The sequence below is a fragment of the Spermophilus citellus genome (assembly GCF_964194105.1).
Source record: "Spermophilus citellus genome assembly, chromosome: 1".
Lineage (NCBI taxonomy): Eukaryota > Metazoa > Chordata > Mammalia > Rodentia > Sciuridae > Spermophilus > Spermophilus citellus.
Genome location: NC_138182.1, coordinates 41981153 through 42002206, shown reverse-complemented (window position 1 = coordinate 42002206; position 21054 = coordinate 41981153). Strand labels below are relative to the sequence as shown.

General features: G+C 41.1%; 1 protein-coding gene across 1 annotated transcript in view; it reads right to left on the bottom strand.

The window, feature by feature from the left end:
• Positions 1–9599: 9599 nt before the first annotated feature.
• Positions 9600–21054, bottom strand: part of RUBCNL (rubicon like autophagy enhancer) — a 42828-nt gene continuing 31373 nt past the window's right edge. The window contains exons 10-14 of the mRNA XM_081278860.1: positions 17927–18165; positions 17401–17462; positions 12182–12335; positions 11380–11470; positions 9600–10152 (exon numbers count right to left, since the gene is read on the bottom strand). Coding sequence (XP_081134986.1) covers positions 10040–10152; positions 11380–11470; positions 12182–12335; positions 17401–17462; positions 17927–18165 — 659 coding nt within the window. The 3' untranslated portion in view covers positions 9600–10039. The remainder of the gene's footprint in view (positions 10153–11379; positions 11471–12181; positions 12336–17400; positions 17463–17926; positions 18166–21054) is intronic.

The window sequence follows — 21054 nt, the reverse complement described above, 5'->3', positions numbered from 1 at the left end:
CCTAAGCAGGAACACCAACTAAGGATGCTAGCTAAAAACAAAATAAGAAACTAAAACAACAAACCAAAATCAAAAAACAAAACAAGACAAAACAAAAAACCCAAATCAAAGAACCAATCGCCAAAGAACACAACCACCAACCGCCAACCACCAAACGCACTAACTAGCTGGGAGTCCGACAGGTCACCACCAAGAGCTTCCTGTACTTATGGACAAAAACCCAGCCTCAGTCACTCTGTTATATACCCGGGGATTGAGACTCCCTCACAGTGGCTCCTTGTGAGCTCAGAGTAAGAAATGACCCAGTCATGCCTGGGCATCACCCACACTGGCCAGGTCCTTTTGGGCCTACAGGACCTTTTCCAGTTTCAGAGTAAGAATAAGAAAGGACTCCAGAAGCTTTTCAATTCAATGGGTTATGGAAACTGATAAGTAATTTTTAAAAATTAAAATTTGTACAGTACTTAATGGACTTTCATTTCAAGTCTAAAAGTCTTGACTTTGGTGTTGAAAGACCTCAACATATCTACACTTAAGGTATTTAACTTCTTTTTCTTTCATCCAACACTCAATATGAGTGTCAAAAAGTTGGTAGCACCTCACATCATGATAACAAGGCTCTGTTCCCTAAGACACTCTAGAGCATTAGGCACACCTACAGGGTTGACAGGGAGGGAGGGCTCATCATGATTTCCCCATAAGTTCTTCATCAGATCTTTCATTAGAAACACTGCAGCATAAAACACAGTGGATTGAAATACTCAAAGTGATAAAGGACAAAGCCTGGAAGCCAGGAATCCTAGAACCAGTAAATGTGTCCTTCCCAGAGAGGGAAGAAATAGAGATGACTGGGTACCTTAATGCTGCTGTGACCAAATACATTAGATTGGGTAATTCATGAACAAGTTAACAAGTCCCAGTTTGGTAAATTCAAGGTCAAAGCTGTTTGTTGCTTTGTCCTCACGGGATGGAAGGGAAAAAGTGTGGGGAACCCCCAACACACACACACACATTTTTCTTTCTTTTCCTTATTTTTTGTTTGTTTGTATATACTGGCAACTCAACCCATCATCCCAGAGCCACTCACACTTTAAGCAAGCGCTCTGCCACTGAAGTGCATCCCCAGCCTATTCATTGTGAGACAAGATCTCAGTAAGTTCCCCAGACTAGGCTTGAACATGTGATTCCCTCTGCCTCAGTGTCTAGAGCAAATACCAACATGGCCAATTGTGGTTTAAATATGAGGTGTTCCCTAAGAACTCCTGTGTTCATGCAGGAATATTCAAAGGTAGAATGACTGGATTGCCAGAGTTGTACCTTATCAGACCTTCCTTGTTTCCGTGGACTGTGTGTGAACAATGCTCTGTTCCCTAAGATACTCTAGAGCATGGTAGGCACACACTCTTGTTCCATGGTAGACTCTGGAACAAGAGTGGAGGAGGTGGGTCAGTGGAGCCCTCTGGTAAGAGCTCTACCACTGAGTTACAACCCCAGCCCCCAGAAGAGAATATTTCTTTGAATACAGATCATGGGATCTTCTTGACACGGAAGAAGCCTAAAATATTGTTTTACCAGGGTAACTTACACAGACCCTCAGAGGCCACTTTACTGTTGATTCTACACATAATACCTACACTTGTGACATTTCTGACATCAAGAACCAAGACAGACAGATGCAGATGGATATGAGTAGCATTCTCCATGTTACTGAAGTTATGCTGCTGTATGTTCACATCAGACTGGTTTCTCTTTCTTGTGTTAAAGGGACCCTCTTGGGACACAAAGAAATCCCTAGAGAACATTCCCAAAATGGAAGGGATGGGAATTCAAATGTTTCACTACAAATATCAAGTGGATAGGAGAAAAGATCATTATAGAAGGGTGAAAGGCAGTTAATTAAGAGCTTGCCTTATTCTATGCATAAGACACAAGTTCCAATGAACTGGCAGCCTTGCCCACTGTCCTTATCAGGACACAAGTGCCATTGAATGAGCAGCCCATTCTGCCTCCTTATAAGAGCCTAATTTTCAGCGAACCAGCTGCCCACCCTGCTCTCTTTATAAGCACAAAAGGGCAACAGTTCTAACACCTCACCCTGCTCTCCTTATAAGGAGGAAGCAAGTCACAATGAACCAACAGCTCATTCTATTCCCTTATGATCCAATCTGGGGTAGTGACATCATAATAATGACATTCCCGGGGGAAAAAAATTTCCTTTTTCTTAGGTCTGGTGTTAGAATTTAAGCATGCTTTTTAGGGATATAATTCAACCCATATCACTATAACTATTTTTTCCAACAGTTTTTATCCATATATGTTGTATTTTTGCCATGTAGTTTTTCTTCATTTGTCAGTGAAATCCATTATTTATAGGTTTTTCATATTTATTTCATGATGGAGTTTGGCCAACTTTGAGTTTCTTCCATTGTTTTATTTTGGCACCATCTTTTCTGGTTTAATGATCTGGTAATGCCAGCCTCAAAAAAATAAGTTGTGAATTGTTCCCTGCTCTTCTAATTCCTAGAAATGGTTGCATTGAATTGCATTGATTCTTCTTTAATTGTGTGGAAGAATTCCCCAGTGATATCATCTATACCCAAAGATTCCTTTGGAAGATTTTTAAATTAGGAACATAACTTCCCAATGGTCATTGGACTTCAAAGGCTAATGTTAAAGATTAATGTTCTAGTGGTAGTTCATGCTTTTCAAAATTTGCTTCATTTCATCCCAGTTGTAGTTTGTGTGTTCTGTTGTTCAGTTATAACTACTCCATTTTTCAGTTACTCTCACAGAAATGACAAGTTCTCTCTAAGTGACTCAGTCTTGGTATGAGTACCTGATCCCCCTGCCCCAGTGTCCCGAGTAGATAGGCTTATGGCATCTTGTGGTTAAAATATGAGGTGTTCCCCAAAAGCTGCTGTGTTAAGGCAGGAATATTCAAAGATAAAATGACTGGTTTGCAAGAATGTACTGAATCAGACCATCCTTGTTTCAATGGAATAACTGGGTGTTACCTGTAGGCAGGTGGAATGTGACTGTAGAGGTGGGTTAACCCTGAAGGTGTGCTTCTTCCCTGTGTCTCCTCTCCCTCTTTCTGCTTCCATGTCACCATGAAGGGAGCAACTTTTTTTGCTTGGCCCTCTCCCCATGATGTGTTACCTCAGATTGATCCCAGAGCAATGTTTTAGGCCATCTACGGACTGAGAACTCTGAAATCCTGAGCTCCAGATAAATTTTCATCCCTAAGTTATTTTTTTTAAGTGGTGTAGTTACAGCACCAAATGAAGCTAATTGAAACAGAAATTGGTACTGAGAACTTCACTACATTTGCCCATGCCCTGAGACTCTGGGAGGATGCATTTTAAAACAAGGGACTAACTAATTTGGTAGAGGAAATTTCAGGACAGCACAGTATTCAGTTATGGCATGGATATTGCTAGCAGTCTTAGACTGATTTTGTAATGCCAGATTCTTGGGATCCCAGTAGACTTCCAGGAGCCAAATCTGATGCAATCACACAAGAGTCTTTATTGCAAGCTCCAGCCTGGACTCACAACTGTTCCCGATGCAGTGGTCCCAGGGAGTGAGTACCAGACCTTTGTTCAGTGAGATTTTATAGGTTTTTTTGGGTTACTCTATGTGTCACAACATCACACAGCAAATCATTTCACAAGGAGGGAAAATCAAACAACAACTCTTAACATTGATTAGCACATTCACTGGTGGGACCAAGTTGGGTAGGGGTGATTGACTAGTACAAGAGAGGGATTCGTTTGAACTGATTGGTTTAAGCCATGAGGGGTGTGTGTGCTAAACTACATGATTTCCCAACATGTTATCAACCACCATAAACTACTGGGGGGTCATCTGGCATCCCAGGTATTTTCCCTGTCTCATGCTGATTGCTGGTTGCTAGGGGTTGCTATGGGTCCTCACCTAGCCTAACTGAGTCAGGGACACCTGGCGCTGCAGATCTATCCTGTTATTTGCAGACAAACAACTCAGCAGGGTGGGTATGTGTCTAGGAGTGCTTGTTGGGTTTTTCCAAGGACAAGGGTCATGCCCCCTTCCTTGGATAGGCTTTGAGGTAGAAGCTTTTTTCAAAAATGGAGTCACATCAGTTTCTCAATTTACTCTGAGAATGAGTGAGGAAAGCAGAGCTAAAAGAATTTTTTTAAACTTATAAGTTGGAGAGATTTTGGGAAAGTAAGTGGGTGACTGACCATTTGCTCTTGGTAAAGTGGCCATTCCATCCTAAGATGTTTCCTTTTATGTCTGTTAATAGCTGCTACCTGCTAGTTTCAGCTTCTGTAATCATGCTTGCCCAGCAGGTGTGGCAGGAATGAGAACTGCCTGGAGAAGAGTGGGGGTGGGGTGCTAAAACAAGGATACTTGCTTGAGAAAGTCTTGAAACCCAGAGATCTGTACTGTACAAAAGATACTGAAAACAAAAATCTGTGCCCAGACTTTGGGAAAGACTCCACTGAGCTCACATTTGTGCTGAAGAAACCTTGCTCTTCTCCATCTCCAAGTGTTGCTTGTCTCTTTCCAATGCCATCATTTTCCATATTTTTCCCTATTATCCATAACATTGGTTTTCAGACATGAGAACTTGGTGCTCTACAAGGCCATTCTCAACACTAGAATCCACACAAATGCTGATGATATCAGCTCTCACCAAATTATGCTCACCATTATGTCAGCTCTGATCCACATACATTTCATTTACAACTCATTTACTTTCCACAAGTACCTCACATGGCAGATGCTATTATCTCCCCCATTTTATTAATGAAGAAAGTGAGACATAAATAGTTGAATAATGTGCACATCATCATAAAACCAGTGAATGCAAGACCTAGGATTGAAATTAAATTGTTCTGAACCCTGAGGCTCTTCCCCACCCTGCTCTCCAGCTCCTCCATGTCTCAACACACAGTCACAGCAACAAAATTACAAATTACAATTATCTTTTACTAGACAAAGGTGCACAAAAACATGCATTGGAGAAAAGATAACCTCTTTAACAATTGGTGTTGGGAAAACTGGAAATCCATATACAACAAAATGAAATTAAACTCCTATCTCTTACCATGCGCAAAGCTCAACTCAAAATGGATCAAGGATCTAGGAACAAAACCAGATACCCTTCGTCTAATAGAAGAAACAGTAGGCCTTAATCTCCATCATGTGGGATTAGGCCCCAATTTATTTAATAAGACTCCTTTGGTGCAAGAATTAAAATCAAAAATCAATAAATGGGATGGATTCAAACTAAAAAGTTGATTCTTAGCAAAAGAAACAATCTGTGAGGTGAATAAAGAGCCTACATCTTGGGAGCAAATCTTTACCCCTCACACTTTAGATAGAGCACTAATCTCTAGGTATAAAAAGAAGTCAAAAAGCTAAGCCCCCAAAAAACAAATAACCCAATTAATCAAGGACCTGAATAGACACTTCTTAGAAGATGATATACAATCAATCAACAAATATATGAAAAAAAACATTCATTATCACTAGCATTTAGAGAAACGCAAATCAAAACTACTCTAAGATTTCATCTCACTCCAGTCAGAATGGCAGCTATTATGAATACAAACAACAAAAAGTGTTGGGTGTGGGGAAAAAGGTACATATATACATTGCTGGTAGAACTGTAAATTGGTGCAGCCAATATGGAAAGCAGTATGGAGATTTCTTGGAAAATTGGGAATGGAACCACCATTTGACCCAGCTATCCCTCTCCTTGATCAATACCCAAAGGACTTAAAAACAGCATACTACAGGGACACAGCCACCTCAATGTTTATAGCAGCACAATTCACAGCTAAACTGTGTAACCAACCTAGATGCCCTTCAATAGATGAATGGATAAAAAAATGTGGCCTATATACACAATGGAATATTACTCAACAATAAAAGAATAAAATCATGGCATTTGCAGGTAAACGGATGGAGTTGGAGTAGATAATGCTGAGTGAAGTTAGCCAATCCCAAAAAACCAAATGCTGATGTTTTTTTTCTCTGATATAAGGAGGCTGATTCATAGTGGGGTAGGGAGGGAGAGCATGGGAGGAATAGATAAACTCTAGATAGGGCAGAGGGGTGGGTGGGAAAGGGAGAGGGCATTAGGTTAGCAATGATGGTGGAATGTGATGGACATTATCATCCAAAGTGCAAGTATGAAGACACAAATTAGTATGAACATAATCTGTATACAACCAGAAATATGAAAAATTGTGCTCTATATGTGTAATAAGAATTGTAATGCATTCTGCTGTCATATATAAATTAAAAAATTAATTAAAAATGTGTTGCTACCAAAAACAAAACAAAACAGAGTGGTGGAAATGAAGATGAATGAGGGATGGGGAGTCGTCTTCCCTCTGCTCATTCATTTATTTTCCAATATGACAACGTCTAGATATATGGGTCACTTAGAGGCAGGAGCTCTTGCAGTCTATGCAATTGCTGTGGATTAAATGTTTGTGTCCCCCACAAATACCCATGTTGAAATCCTTACCCCCAAGGTAAAGGTGGTGGGAAGCGGGTCCTCTGGAAAGTGATTAGGTCATAAAGGCAGAACCCTCACAAACAGATTAATGCCCTTACAGAAGAGGCCCCAGTGAGGCCTTTGCCCCTTCCATGACGTCAGGACCCAGTGAGAAGGCAGGAAGCACACCCTCAGTAGACAATGGTCATTTAAGGAGTATTCATCTGAAGCTGGTCATCTGACCCTTGAAGGTTGAAGACACCAAGAATAACTATGGATCCAGGATTTCCAGGGATGTCCAACTGCCAGGTAATAAAGCATCCTATTCCAAAGCCCTAGATTGGTGCCTAGAAGCCTCCAGTCATTCTGTAAACCTGCAGTCACCCTGATTCCAGGAACAGCAAAACCTCACAGATAGATAATGCCCCTAAGTTGGAGCAGTTACTCCATGATGGGAACGAAGGTTCCCCCTCTAAACACAGGAATCATCTCATGGGAACCCAACTACTCCTTTCAGTGATGACAATAAACTCTCTAGACCTCAAATAAATAGACTTGAGGTAGTGATTACCCACACCAGTTTGGCCAAGACTGCTTAACAATGCACACCTCTAGCCACTGCCCCAATTCTTCCTGTTTAAACCTGAACCTCTTGTCAGTATCCCCAAAGACAGGGTCCCCTTATCTTCCCAGTTTAGCTCTACTGATTCAACTTCCTTTCCTGCCTTCACCACTGCTCTTTGATTGGCATCTTGGGACTGGTTGCAGAACCTAGTATGTTGGGACCCCTGGAGTCTTGGCCTTTGCCTAAAACTCTCATATAACAAAGGCTCTGAGTAAGAATCTGTTCTATGCCTCTCTCCAAGCTTCTAGTTGCTGGCAGCAATTCTTGGTGTTCCTTGACTGGTCAATATGTCACCCAGTGTTGGACTCCACCACTCTCTGGGCCTTTTGAGTCTATATCTCTGACCCAGTTTCCCTCTTCTTATAAGAACACTGGTCAATGGATCAAGGCTCATCCAAATCCAGTATGACCTCACCCTAATTTCATTACATCTGCAAAGATCCTAGTTCCAAATATGTCAGTCAAAAATGCCTCGAGTTAAGAACTTCAATATATTTTGGGGAGGGACAATTCAATGCACAATAGTGCATAATCTTCACATTATAGATTGTAAACTGAGACAAAGTAGTTTACCTGGGGATATATAAAATAGGTGGTTATGACTCAGTTTTTAATCTTTCTATATCTGATTATTTTTACTTATTAGGACCTTACTTATAGTAGGCCCTCTGCTGTGTGATTCATTTCCATTTCTAATCCTCAGATCAACTGAATATAATTATTATCCCTCAATTTTATAAACAGAGCTCAGATCACTGAAGAAGCTTAATCAGAAGTTCACAGGTAGGAAGCAGTATATCTGGGACTCAATCCAAAGTCCTGGCTAGTAATTCTCACCCAGATCAACAGAGCAGAATACCTTTGGGAGGGGCTCTCTTCTCACCCCACCCACTGTCTCAAGGTAACAGAACTCTCTTCCTGCTGGTGAGAATCACAACTGTAAATGAAACCTTACCAGAACTGTCCAAGGGAGGAGTGTAGAAACAGCAAATTAATCATTGAGGATCACAGCACTGCAACCCAATGCCTCATGCGTGTGATGATCTGATGGGAAACATTAGTATTCATCTTCCTTCCAGCAGTCAAAGGAGAGTTGAAAAGACCACCAATGAGTAAATCTCACTAAGCAGCAACATACGCCACAATTAATTACTTCCCTACTGAGTGCTGCACACGTGCTGTGGATGATTTCTGTCCAGATGCTTCAAACAAGCCTGAGCCTCAGTAGCTCCATTAACACAAGGGAACAATGGAAAACTACCCAACCCCATGCCAGGAACAGAGGCTGGATTAGCACATATTAGAGTTGGATTTGGTCATATTATCTCAAATACACCCCACAGAAGTTGGGGCTAGGAACACAAGCTTTGGAAGTAGGCAGACTTGAATGCCAAAAGTAGTTCTAATATGCACACCTCTGGTGGTAGAGACCACTATGCACTCCTGTACTATGCAGAAGAACAAAGTCCAGTTATTTCTCTTCTGTAAGCCTCAGTTTACATACCTGCAAATTGGAGATATTCACACTTGCCTCAGAAAGCTATTCCCAGGAATATAAACATGATTCTGACCCTTGATTCCCATGAGGGAATATGAGCTATGGATAGAAATGAGACAGTAGTTAAATTTGACTTTATTATTCTTATGTGTCTAAATTTCTATTTGACACATTTGTTCAAGTAATAAATGTGAACAGAGCTTTGGCAGGAGGACTGGAGATGATGAGAAAACAACTGAATGAGAAGACCCAGACTGACAGAAATCACTCATTTCTTTCAATAGTCTTAGTGTTATCTCACTGAATAAAACTCAGAGGGATGGATAGGGGTAGGGGACAACCTGCAGCACTTCCCTGACTGCCTGGCTGCTTGAGAAGCTCATTCAGAGGAGGTGTAGCCAGGACATGTGGATGCCAGAGAATATAACACTCAAGCCCTAGATCAAGAATCACTTGGACTGAAGATGTCCCAGGAAGGGACATGGGGCTATATCCCTTTCCAAATGGGTGAAAGTATGTAGGAAATAGAAATATTAGGAAAAAGAAGTTCACAAAAGTTTTGTGATTCACTTAATTTTATTAATTGATGTCTATGATTTTAATGTTATTGCTAGAACCACGTTGTTCATTAAGAGTATTTACCCACAGCTTATTTAAGTCTTCAAATACCTCTGCTTGGTTTTGTATCTATGAGGTAATATCCCAAAGAGCAGGGATGAAGTTCTACTTACTTGTCTCCCTTGACGTGGCATGAATGTGGACCAGCGATGGCAAACAGGCTGTATGTGTGCTGCGGAAACACTGCCATCTAGAGGCAACCACTTGTAATTGCACCTCACCTAGACCTGCATGCTCAGGCTGTGTAATAGGTATACCCTTTCTAAGCAAAGCCTGGAATAGGTATGTAAGGCTAACACAATTGCAAAGTGGCATTTAGGTAGAAGTATGTTTATTGAAGAAAAAAAATACGAAGCAGACAGATTTCAGGTTTCATTTCTGTTCACTGAAAGAACCAGTTTCACCTAACAAGCTTTAAAGGAAGAGGAACTGAATAATTCATTTTGTCAGTTACAATTTATAAAAAAGGTTCCAAGATTAACTAAATACAACTATTACAATACAATTTAAGAAGTTCCCTTTAAAAACTTTTAAATAACCCTAGTAGCAGCAAAAATGTCACACATGTGTACACCAGTATGTTACCATGTGTAAACACGTATTAGTAACAATATACTTAATAACAAAAATTATGCATTTTTAAAATATTAAATATGTACATATATGTATATAATAAAGAGAAATCTGGGCCATATTTTTTCATAAATATGCAATTCCTGATACCAAAAACAAAGTGACAATAATACACACAAATGCATTTTATCATAAGGCATGTTGAACGACAGTTCACAATACTCAAGGGGCATCACGTGGCTGCAGAGGGCAAACTTTCCAAAAGTCTCCGCCGAGTAGTGATCCTTGCACACCGAGGGCACCAGGATGACTGGAAGCACTGTTTGTGAAAGCAAGCCCTGCATGCTGCAAGCAAGGAGATCAGCTGTCAGACAACACAACATCTTGTTTTCTCGTATGTGAATGATGCTCATTCCCATCCCAGGGAGGCAGGGATCTAAATCAGAACCCAGAGTCTTGCAAAAAGTAATCAGCCAGGTTAAAATTCACAGGTGTTATAAATTACCTGACAAGTCATGAACATGATGCTCACAGAGTCTAAAGAACATAGAAGATGCCACACAGTGTCCCCAGATCTGCCCAAACATGTGGCAGGGGTTCCCCAGCCTTTGAGAGAATTGGTGGCTGAGGACCCTTGGGAGGTGGCACTGCTTCTCTGGAAATGGCCCTAAATGGAGAGAGCTGCTTCATTCAACATCACGCCCCCTTCCTGGCAACAGCCTGCATCCAGTGACTGGTCACTGTGGAGTGTCTGACCCAGCCAGCTCTCTGTCCCCAAGTTGGGACAATGATGAAAGGCCACCCAGGCTCCAGAGTTCCCCCACTGGAGGGCTTGAGACTTGAGTGCAACCACAGGACAGGTGAACTTTTCCCCCTGTCTGATCCTGTTGGCTTCATGTCCCCCACAGAGATATTCTGTATGGAAATTTCTGCCTCTCTTGATGGGAAACCTGTCCTGCAGGCCTGCAACACTGCTTAAAGGGTAAGGGGAGACAACCCTGGGATGGCCTAAGTGGAGAATGTACCCATAAAAAGGGACATGTTACTAAAATCTCTCTTGATAAAACCCATAAAAAGGGACATGTTACTAAAATCTCTCTTGATAAAACATGAATCCAGAGTACAGGATTCCCTTGGGCACTGATATCCTAGAATAAACACCAGCAACCTTTTCTGTAAAGAACCACAGAGTAAAGGTTTTAGGCCTGGGGGGCCACATGGCCTCTATAACATCTCCTCAACTCCACCAAAGTAGCACAAAAGGAACAGGAGATAACAATTCATGATCCAATTACAAAACAGGGCAAGCCCAGGCAAAAGCAGGAACATCTCCCCTACCCAAAACCCCAGCAGACCTCATCCTTTATCCCTGCTCCACCAAATATTCCTCCCCATGGACCCCAAACTGGGTCATCTCCAACCCACCACACAACCACACTGCACTTTTAAGAAAAACCTGTGCCCAAGTTATTAAGCTATTATGCAGCTGAAGTTAACTCTGTGATTAAGTCATTAAACTTAAATTTGCAGCTAAGCTAAGTGATTACTAAGTTTCGCTAGTTATTAAAATACCTGAACATCTTCTACAAGTTGCCGTCTGAAATGGGAAGATGACAGTTGTACTCCGGCAAAATTCACAAATGAAGCCCTTTCCCTGACAGAGCTGTAAAAGAAAGCATCAGAAAGTCAGAAACTGGAAATGCTTCTCTTGATACAGAAACTGAGTTAGCAGTTTTACAGAACTTGATAATCATCAATTTTTGGATGTCTATGATTTTAGCTTCTAAAAAACTAGATAAGAACAATAACAAAAAAAGGCACATAACATCCATTTCTCACCAAGTCAGTTTAAAACACAGAAAGATCATGATTTTAAACTTTGTTTATTTGTCTCTCTTTTTGAGACAGGCTCTTGCTAGCTGCCCAGGCTGGCCTCGAACTCCTGGTCAAGGGATCTTCCTGCCTCAGCTGGGACTACAGATGCGTGCCACCACACCGGACTCTCAACTTGTGTTCTTAAATGATGGAATTTCATTTCCATGCTACACTGCAATCTTCCAGTTCATGCAGACACAGAGTTTCTGTTCTGTTACATCGGAGTCCATGTGGCTGTTTCAAGCGGACTGGAATCAAGCAGCTCCAGCACCCAGAGTAAGTCCCAGGGCCCTGGCTTGCAGCCCAGCTCTCACAGTAATCAGCAGGATGATTTGGGTCCATTAATTCAAAGCTCTGAACATCAGTCTCCTCATCTGTAAATGTCGCTGGCACTACACTCAGAGTTTGTGGGAGTTAATGGTCTCATGTAAAAAGTATGCTGCACAGGCCCTGGCTTGGGGACAGGTCAGGGACCCACCCGCTCCCAGCAAACCCTCACCTCACAGCTGGCCACATGTGCAAGGGCTGCCTTCAGAATGTCCTTGAGTAAGGGTGCCAGCAGCCCTCTCTTGGTCCTGAGGAGGTCCTCCAGGGAGAACACGTGGAGGACTTCAGTCAAGTGTCTGGGAACCTGCTCGAACTCCTTTAATGCACTGCCAGAGAGGAAGCAGAGGGATTCAGGAAGACACCCACACAGTACACAGGGGTAGGAAGGACAGGGCAGGTGCTTTCTCTTGGCACTCACCATTAATATTTTTAAATCAATAAAAAAATACCTACGAGAACACCAGTGAATCTTGTGTACCACTCTACTTATTGCATGTGTGCTTAGATGCCAGGAAGAAACTGAAATTCCATAAAATGTGATTCCAAGACTGTGCAGAGAAATGCAACTCGGGCAGGCTGCCCCAAGCCTCCTTGCACAGAGAAAACAGAACACTTTTTTTTTGTTTTTGTTTTTGTTTGGTTTGGTTTGGCAGTGGGGATTGAACCCAGGGTTGCTCCACCACTGAACTACATCCCCAACCTTTTATATTTTTTATAATATTAAAAATATACTTGTGATCCTCCTGACTCTGCCTATAGGATTACAGGCATGAGTCACAGCACCCAGTGGAACATTTGATTTTCAACTCGTAAAAATGTGTATCAATTCCACCATCTTTCCTGCCCCCATACCCACTTCCTTCCTTTTCCTCCCCTTTACCCAATGAAAGTTCCTCCATTTTACTTCTCATGTCCTGCTCACCCTCATTATGAATCAGCATCCATTTATCAGAGAGAATATTCAGCTTTTGTTTTTTGGGGATTGGCTTACTTTGTTTAGCATTATATTCTCCAACTCCATCCTGCAAATGCAATAATTTTATTCTCTTTTAATGCTGAGTAATATTCCACTGTGTATATATACCAGTTTCTTTATCCATTCATCTATTGAAGAGCATCTAGACTGCACATATGGTGCAATGCTACATTGTGTACAACCAGAGAAATGAAAAGTTGTTCTGCAATTGTGTTCAATGAATAAGAGTGAATTATGCTATCATATACTTAATTAAGATAAAATAATTAATTTTTAAAAAGAAAATGAATTTTAAAAAAAACAGGAATAGTCACTTAAAAAACCACTGAAAGTGCTCTGGGAGCAAGAGTCAATGAGAACCTCTTTACTTCCAGGAAATGAGGAGATCAGGAAATTGAGTGTAAACACTGCCAATAATCTCCATTGCTGTCTGCAGGAAAAAAGGTGATTAGAGAAAGTTTATGCAGAACCTACTGAAAACTTTCCCTCTTTCTCTGCTCACATCTTACTTTAAAAAAATTAGTAATAAACATTTATTTAATAAAAAATATATGCACCTAGTACCATTTGATTATCATGAAATCAAAATGACACCCTGTTCATTCCAACTTAATTTCAAGGGTATCAGTGCCAGTGACTGTTGTGACAGCTAGCAAGAGAATTACTGCTCACAAACAGGTATGTGACTCCAAATCTGTAAGTCTAGCACTGGGCTGAAGACTAAGGCATCAGAGTGCCAGCAGTCATGGTTACCTGAGTAACCAAAGGCATCTAAACCTTACCCTGGTCTCCTTCTGAATAACCTAAAACAGTCACTGGCAGCCTGTGCTGGACCTGGCACTCCACGAAGTCATATTGGCTTAATTCTCCATCCAGCATGGGACACTTACTCATGCTGCACCCTCTGGTGGAGGTTCCAGATTCCTCTTCTTGATTCCAACTTACCCTTCAGGCTCAGGCTTTTCCCCCAGGAAGCCTTGTCTACTCCCAACCCCACCCCATCCCTACGTGTGCTCCATACCGCCTCTTCTGTACCCTCATGGTAACACGCAGTCTGACATGTGTAACATGAAGTCTGACCATGAGCTGTCGGACTTTCCCCCTGCACTTACCGTACATTTGCTAACTTTTTAAATTTGAAGCACAGAATGGCTATTTCACAAGATTTGGTAGAAGGGAGGATGTGTGGGTTTTACTACATGTCATAGATGAGGAAAATGGAAACCCTGAGAAGCACTAACCTGTCAGGCCCATGATACCAGATGGGGCTCAGGGGCCAATGACTACTGATACAGATACATGGTCCTTCCTAGGAAATTAAATCCAAAAGCAACATATCACCATGATGAAAGATATAAATCTAAACAAAATATTCTAAAAGCCTATGACCTCATTTATTATAATGAATATCTTAACCCCCTTAAGTCACTGACTCTTCTTCCACTTAAAAATCAATTATGTTCCTATACGTCAGTATTGAATCAACTAAAGGAAAAATTAGGAAAACTATCCCATTCACAATAGCCTCAAAAAAAAAAAAATTGGGAATCCAACAACAGAGGTGAAAGACCTCTACAATGAAAACTACAGAAAGAAACTGAAGACCTTAAAAGATCTCCCATAGGCAGAATTACTATTGTCAAAATGGACATACTACCAAGAGCCCTACACAGATTCAATGCAGTTCCTATTAAAATTCCAATGACATTTTTCATATAAATAGAAAAGGCAGTCATGAAATTCATTTGGAAAAATAAGAGGCCCAGACTAGCCAAAGTAATCCTCAGTGAGAAAAGCAAAGCAGAAGGCATTACAATACTAGAAGTTAAATTATACTATAGAGCTAGCATAACAAAAACAGCATGGTACTGCACTGAAATGGTACAGAAGAGAAACCCATATAAATACAGTTATCTCACACTAGACAAAGGCACCATAAACATACCTTAGAGAAAAGATAGCCTCTTCAACAAATGGTGCTGGGAAAACTAGAAATCCATATGCAACAAAATGAAATTAGACCCCTATCACTCACCCAAATCAAAGTGGACCAGAGACCCTGTGCCTACTCAAAGAATAAGTAGGCCCAACTCTCTATCATGTTGGCTTTGGAACTGAATTCCTCAATAAGACTTCTAAGGTTCAAGAAGCAAAATAAAAAATCAATAAATGGGATGTATAAAACTAAAAAGCTTCTTCACAGCAAATGAAACAATCAAAAATGTAAACAGAGTGCCTACAGAATGGGAGAAAATCTTTGCCATATGCACCTTAGATACAGCATTAAATTCTAGAGTATACAGAGAACTCAAAAAAAAACATAACACCAAAAAAATATAACTCAATCAATAAATGGGCAAAGGAACTGAACAGGCACATCAAAGAAGAAATATGATCAGTCCACAAATATATGAAAAAATGTTCAACTTGTCTAGCAATGAGAGAAATGCAAATTAAAACTATATTGAGATTGCACCTCACTCGAGTCAGAATGGCAATTATCAAGAATACAAGCAACAATAATTGTTGGTGAGGATGTGGGGGAAAGGTACACTGTTACATTGCTGCTGGAACTGAAAATTGTTGCAATCATTCTGGAAAGCAGTGTGGAGATCCCTCACCAATCTTGGAATGGAACCACACTTTGACTGAATTATCCACTCCTCAACATATACACAAAGGACAGTGTGACATGGCCACATCAATGTTTATAGCAGCTCAATTCACAATAGCTAAGCTATGGAACCAACCTAGGTGTCCTTCAACAGATGAATGGGTAAAAAAAAGTAATACATACACACACACACACACACACACACACACAAACACATAATAGAATATTAATCAGCCATAAAAAGAATAAAATTATGGCATTTGCTGGAAAATGGATGGAACTGGAGACTCTCATGCTAAGTAAAATAAGCCAATCTCAAAAAACCAAAGGCTGAATGTTCTCAATGTTCTCACTGATATGATAACTGGGGGGAGGGAAGAATAGAAGTTCACTGGATTAGACAAAGAAGAATAAGGGAGGGTGGGTGCAATGGAAATAGGAAAGACAGTAGAATGAATCAGATAAAACTTTCCTATGTTCACATATGAACATATGATCAGTGTAACTCCACATCATGTACAACCACAAGAATGGGAAGTAATGTTCCATGTATGTATAATATGTCAAAATACACTATGCTATCACGTATAGCTAAAAATAAAAATAAAAAAAATCTCTCATTGAATTCACATCTAAATCTTTACTGACTGACTGGCAGTCCATCCTATGCATGTAGTATCAATTTAAGTACCATCCATCCTGTTACTAAACACCTGCTAGATTTTAAACATGATTTCTTATTTTAAAAACTACATTTTAGCTAAATCTCTGTTCATATCACAAGTTTATCCTTAAGATAAGCTTCTAGAGTAGAGTCAGAGGGCTGTGATCTCGCCCAGATTTGACAGGCCTCCTGCCTCTCCTTCTGGGGAACTGAACAGGCCCCTTGCTCATAGCAGCATTATTCATAAAGCAGCGAAGCAACCCAAGTGTCCTTCAGTGGATGGATACAGGCCCACAGGAATACTGTCCAGCCTTATAAAAGAAGGAAATTTTTTTTTAAACCTTTATTTTATTTATTTATTTTTCATGTGGTGCTGAGGATGGAACCCAGTGCCTCACACATGCTAGCACAGAAGGAAATTCTGACACATGAATCAACATGGATGAATCTTGAGGACATTTTGTTATGTGAAATAAGCCACAAAAAGACAAAACACTATCAGATTCCACTTGTATGAGGCACTGAGAGTAGTCACTATTCATAGAAACGTAAAGTAGAAAGGTATTTTCTAGGGGACAGGGAAGGAAACAGGCAGGTGTGTTGAACATATACGTAATTTCCAGTTTGCAAGAGGAAAAGAGTTCTGCAGATGGACAGTGGTGATGACAGCAGAGCAATGTGAATGGACTGAGCACCACTGAACTGCCTCTAACATGATTGAGATGGTAAATTTGAGGGCTGGGGTTGTGGCTCAGTGTAGAATCTCACCTAGAATTTGTGAGGCCCTGGATTCAATCCTCAGCACCACATAAAGATAAATAAATATATTGTCTCCATCTACCACTAAAAGAATATTAAAAAAAAAGATGGTAAATTTGCGGCCATACATATTCACTACAATTTATTAATAACAACTAAAAAGCCATTAGCTAGAGTTGTTTCATCCTTATCCTGGCCCATTCTTCTTACTCCACCAGTGACTTAGCAATTTTGAGAGGTGGTCTGCATTCCCAAGGACAGCCATGAGGTAATCACCATGTTAAGAAGCCCTGTGACCTGGGGAGCAAGTTCCCAGAGGCACTCAGAGGATCAGCAGTTGGAGGAGGGAACATGGACTGTCTCAGTCAAGAATCATACCTGGCAGCAAACCTGCAGGTCTTCAATAGCTTCTTGATATGAAAAAGCTGCTCCTGGATGTCCTAAGGTGAGAAACCAAACAGGGAAATTTAAATATTTAAATAACAATCAATAATATTGGCAATGTACACGTCAAAGTGAAATGCTACTTTTCACCACCGTGGATTGGCACCCCTGGAGAAAACAAACCTTTAAAGCAAACAGCCTCTAGAGCAGGGGTTCAGAACTGAATCCACAGATCCACAAAGGGTCAACTTGGATGGATCCAGGTACTGTGGAGCCTGAAGCTTTACACAACTTTAGGACTTTCTTCAAGAAAAACACAAATTATGTATTAATATAAAGATTTAGTAGGGGCCTTGGAAAGGAGTCTGTGTGAGGGCCCCAGAGGTCAAGCTTCATTTACATCACAGTCCATCTGCCTCTCAGAAGGTCCGAATGAGATGCCCTGAAACTAGAGTGAGATACATTTCCTGCCCTGGGACACTTAGCTGAACTCACTTCCCCTGCAGAGGCACCTGCTCACCTTTACCCTGTCCAGTTCCTTGACTTTCGCATAGAGGTTCTGGCCGATGCTCAGCAGATTGAAAATGGGTTGGTGCCATATGCTATCCAGGAGCTTTTTGGAGAAATTGCTGACGTGGTACTTCCTGAAGTCCCACATCATCAGGATCCGTGCAGGGATGCAGGACTCTGCATACGAGTAACAGCAGTCACAGAAATACTTCCCCAGATATTCACAGTACCGGAGCCGCTTCACAAACTCTGCCAAGCACATCAGAGACGGAGTGTCACACACCTAAGGCTGGAAATCAACCCAGAGCTGCCCACCACCACCAATTCCTATGCAAGATTCAAAGACTCCAATGGCTGTTTTTAAGATGGTAAAGTCATACATGACCTCATGACAGCTGGAAAAACACTGGCAGGACTTGGGAATTTACACTGTAGACACTTACAAGCTTTGCTATAGGGGATAGATGTTGGAAAATTAGAACCCTCCCTAAATACTCCTGGGTTTGGAAGATGGATAAAGCAAACTGCAATGTAACAAAAAGAGCATTCCATTTAGGATCTTAAATCTGGCTGGGAGCACAGACTCCACTTGTCACTAACAGGAAAACCTAAGGCAGCTCAGAATCTCTTAGGCCAACTGTCCTGAAACCACAAAATGCAACTCAGAACTGGATTCAATATCACACACAGGAAGAGTGCTTTGTAAATACCAAAGCAGTACATACACAATACTAGGAAGCAGCATGCAAAAGAGTTCCCTGACATGTCAGAGAGAAAAATACAAAAATGAACAAAGGATGGGAACAGGTCCAACATGGAAAGCAAAGCAATAACCAAAAGAAACGTAAAAAACAATCTTCATAAGAGTCGGGGAAGTGCGTATTAAAGCAGTGAGATACTCTGTTCTCCTCCATAGTGTCACAATCTAGATGACTTAGAACAGGTGAGGTGTCCAGGGGCAGGCACTCACCCTGGCTACTGAGGGAATATCCTTTTAGGAGCACACTGCTGGGACATGCTTCAGTGTTACGTGTGTAGCAGTAATCCCAACTCCGTGATTCCATCAGACAAATGCCAACAGGCACATGGACACACACAAAGGTAGTCACTAAAGTACCCCCAAGATGGGGATGGGGGAGCAGCAACCAAAGTGTGCATCAAAAGGCAACTCGCTCCGTAAGTGCAGCACTCTCAGTGTAAAGTGCAGTGCTTCAGCATGAAGTGCTACACCCCAGAGGGCGAGAGGGAAGTCGTGGGGAGGCACACCCCGGTTACAGGTAGACATAATATGATGTCAATTTTGTTTTTTAAAATACATACATACACAGTCTAGATGCCACCAAGAGCCAATAGTGAATATTTCTGGAAAGTGGGTGAAAATGATTGGTGCTCTTCATACTTTTTAATTTGCAAACATGAATCGGCACTATTTTAGGAAACTTCCCTAATAAAATAAATCAATAAATGAAAGGCATAAACATAAAGGTGACAAATATCCCTGCACTTACCACTAGAAGGAAAATGATCCACCTGGAATCTCCCAGGTGCCCCTCCCTCAACACTCGAGTCTAAAATGAGCCAGGTTTGAAAGCTGGATATTTATCATCCTTGGTTTGACTCATGTGCCTTTCTAACTAACATGCCTGGGGGAGGAGTAATATCACCAGTTGACACATTCAGTGACGTACACTGTGGGAATTAATGAAATAATGGTTGGGAATGCAGCTACTATAGAACCAGCACACTGCAGATTCTGAATAAGGTTTCCAAAGAATGGCTTGAAAACTATACAAGGCCTGAGTGGCCACAGGAGCAACCTTTTTCCAGGACCTCCTCTGTGCCACACACTGCTTACATGTCAGACATATGCTATATCAGACTCGAAACTGTGTGAGGTAGGGGATATTATTTCCTTATTTCATTGATGAAAACACAAGTAATGGGAGTCAAGTCAAGGCAGGGGCAAGCAAGCAGGAAGCAGGCGAGCAGGATTTTAATCCAGGCCTGGGCTGGCAGAGCTCCAGCTATGGCTGTCAAGCCCTGCACCTCCTCTGCGGCACTTGGTGGAGAGAAGGGGAGGAGCTGATGCCTCTGCTTCTGCCCAAATTATCCCTCAGTCCCAGGTCACTCTCAGAGCTGATTTTTAAAAGCAAACTAACACAGTGGGTTTGCATTCCTTATGCTCCATAAGGTGCCATGAACGCTGAATTAGCCAACGCTGAACCACTGCTCCTGGGGAAGACAGGGCCAGGAACCCACGAGCATCCCCTAATTACATTTCCAGCAAAGGATCAATTTACAACTCTATTTCATGTATATTTCTGTTTAAAAATGCCCTAATTAATATATTTTGTTGGTTTATGACATTGGATTCAAAGCCAAAAGCACTATAAACCATATTTTCTCCATAAGAACAGTCATAACTTTATTGTGCTTAGGGACACTATTTAGCACCTCAGCACTATGCTCAGGGGTCATTTTAAACAGTGAAATCACCACCACCAATAACAACAACAAAAAAAAATCAGAAAAATGCTACAAACATGGCAGGAAATAAACTATAAAAGATATCTTTTGGCCTCTATACTCTACATTCTTGATTAAACTTGGCAAGACTGGAGGAGAAAGGAGGAAACAAGGGGCCAATAAATCTTCCTGATGGAATTCATCTTCCCCTAACATCTAAAACCCCTAACATCTCAACATCTGTTCACTCATTCATCAAACTTCACTGAATACATACAAGTGTAATGCTACCTATACAGAATAAATTATGCTCATCTCTTCTGGTTTCCTAAGACCCTTAATTAAAACAGAACAAAGTGTCCTAAACTAGTGGCTCTCAGCCCTCAAAGAACATTTGGAAATAGCTGGAGACATTTTTAGTTGTCACTACTGGGGGATTCCTACTGGCAACTGATGCTGCTAAATATCCTACAAGGCACAGGACATCCCCCGAAACAAAGGCAACAGCACTAACTTAGAAAAATCCTTCTCTAAGCAGCAATTGTTCTTCTGTGAAAAGTTAATGAGGTATTCTAAAACAGTGTTGTCCAAATAGATCTTTCTGGAAATGTTTTATATCTGTGCTTTCCAACACAGTAGCCATGTGTTACATATGATAGTTTTTGTATTATT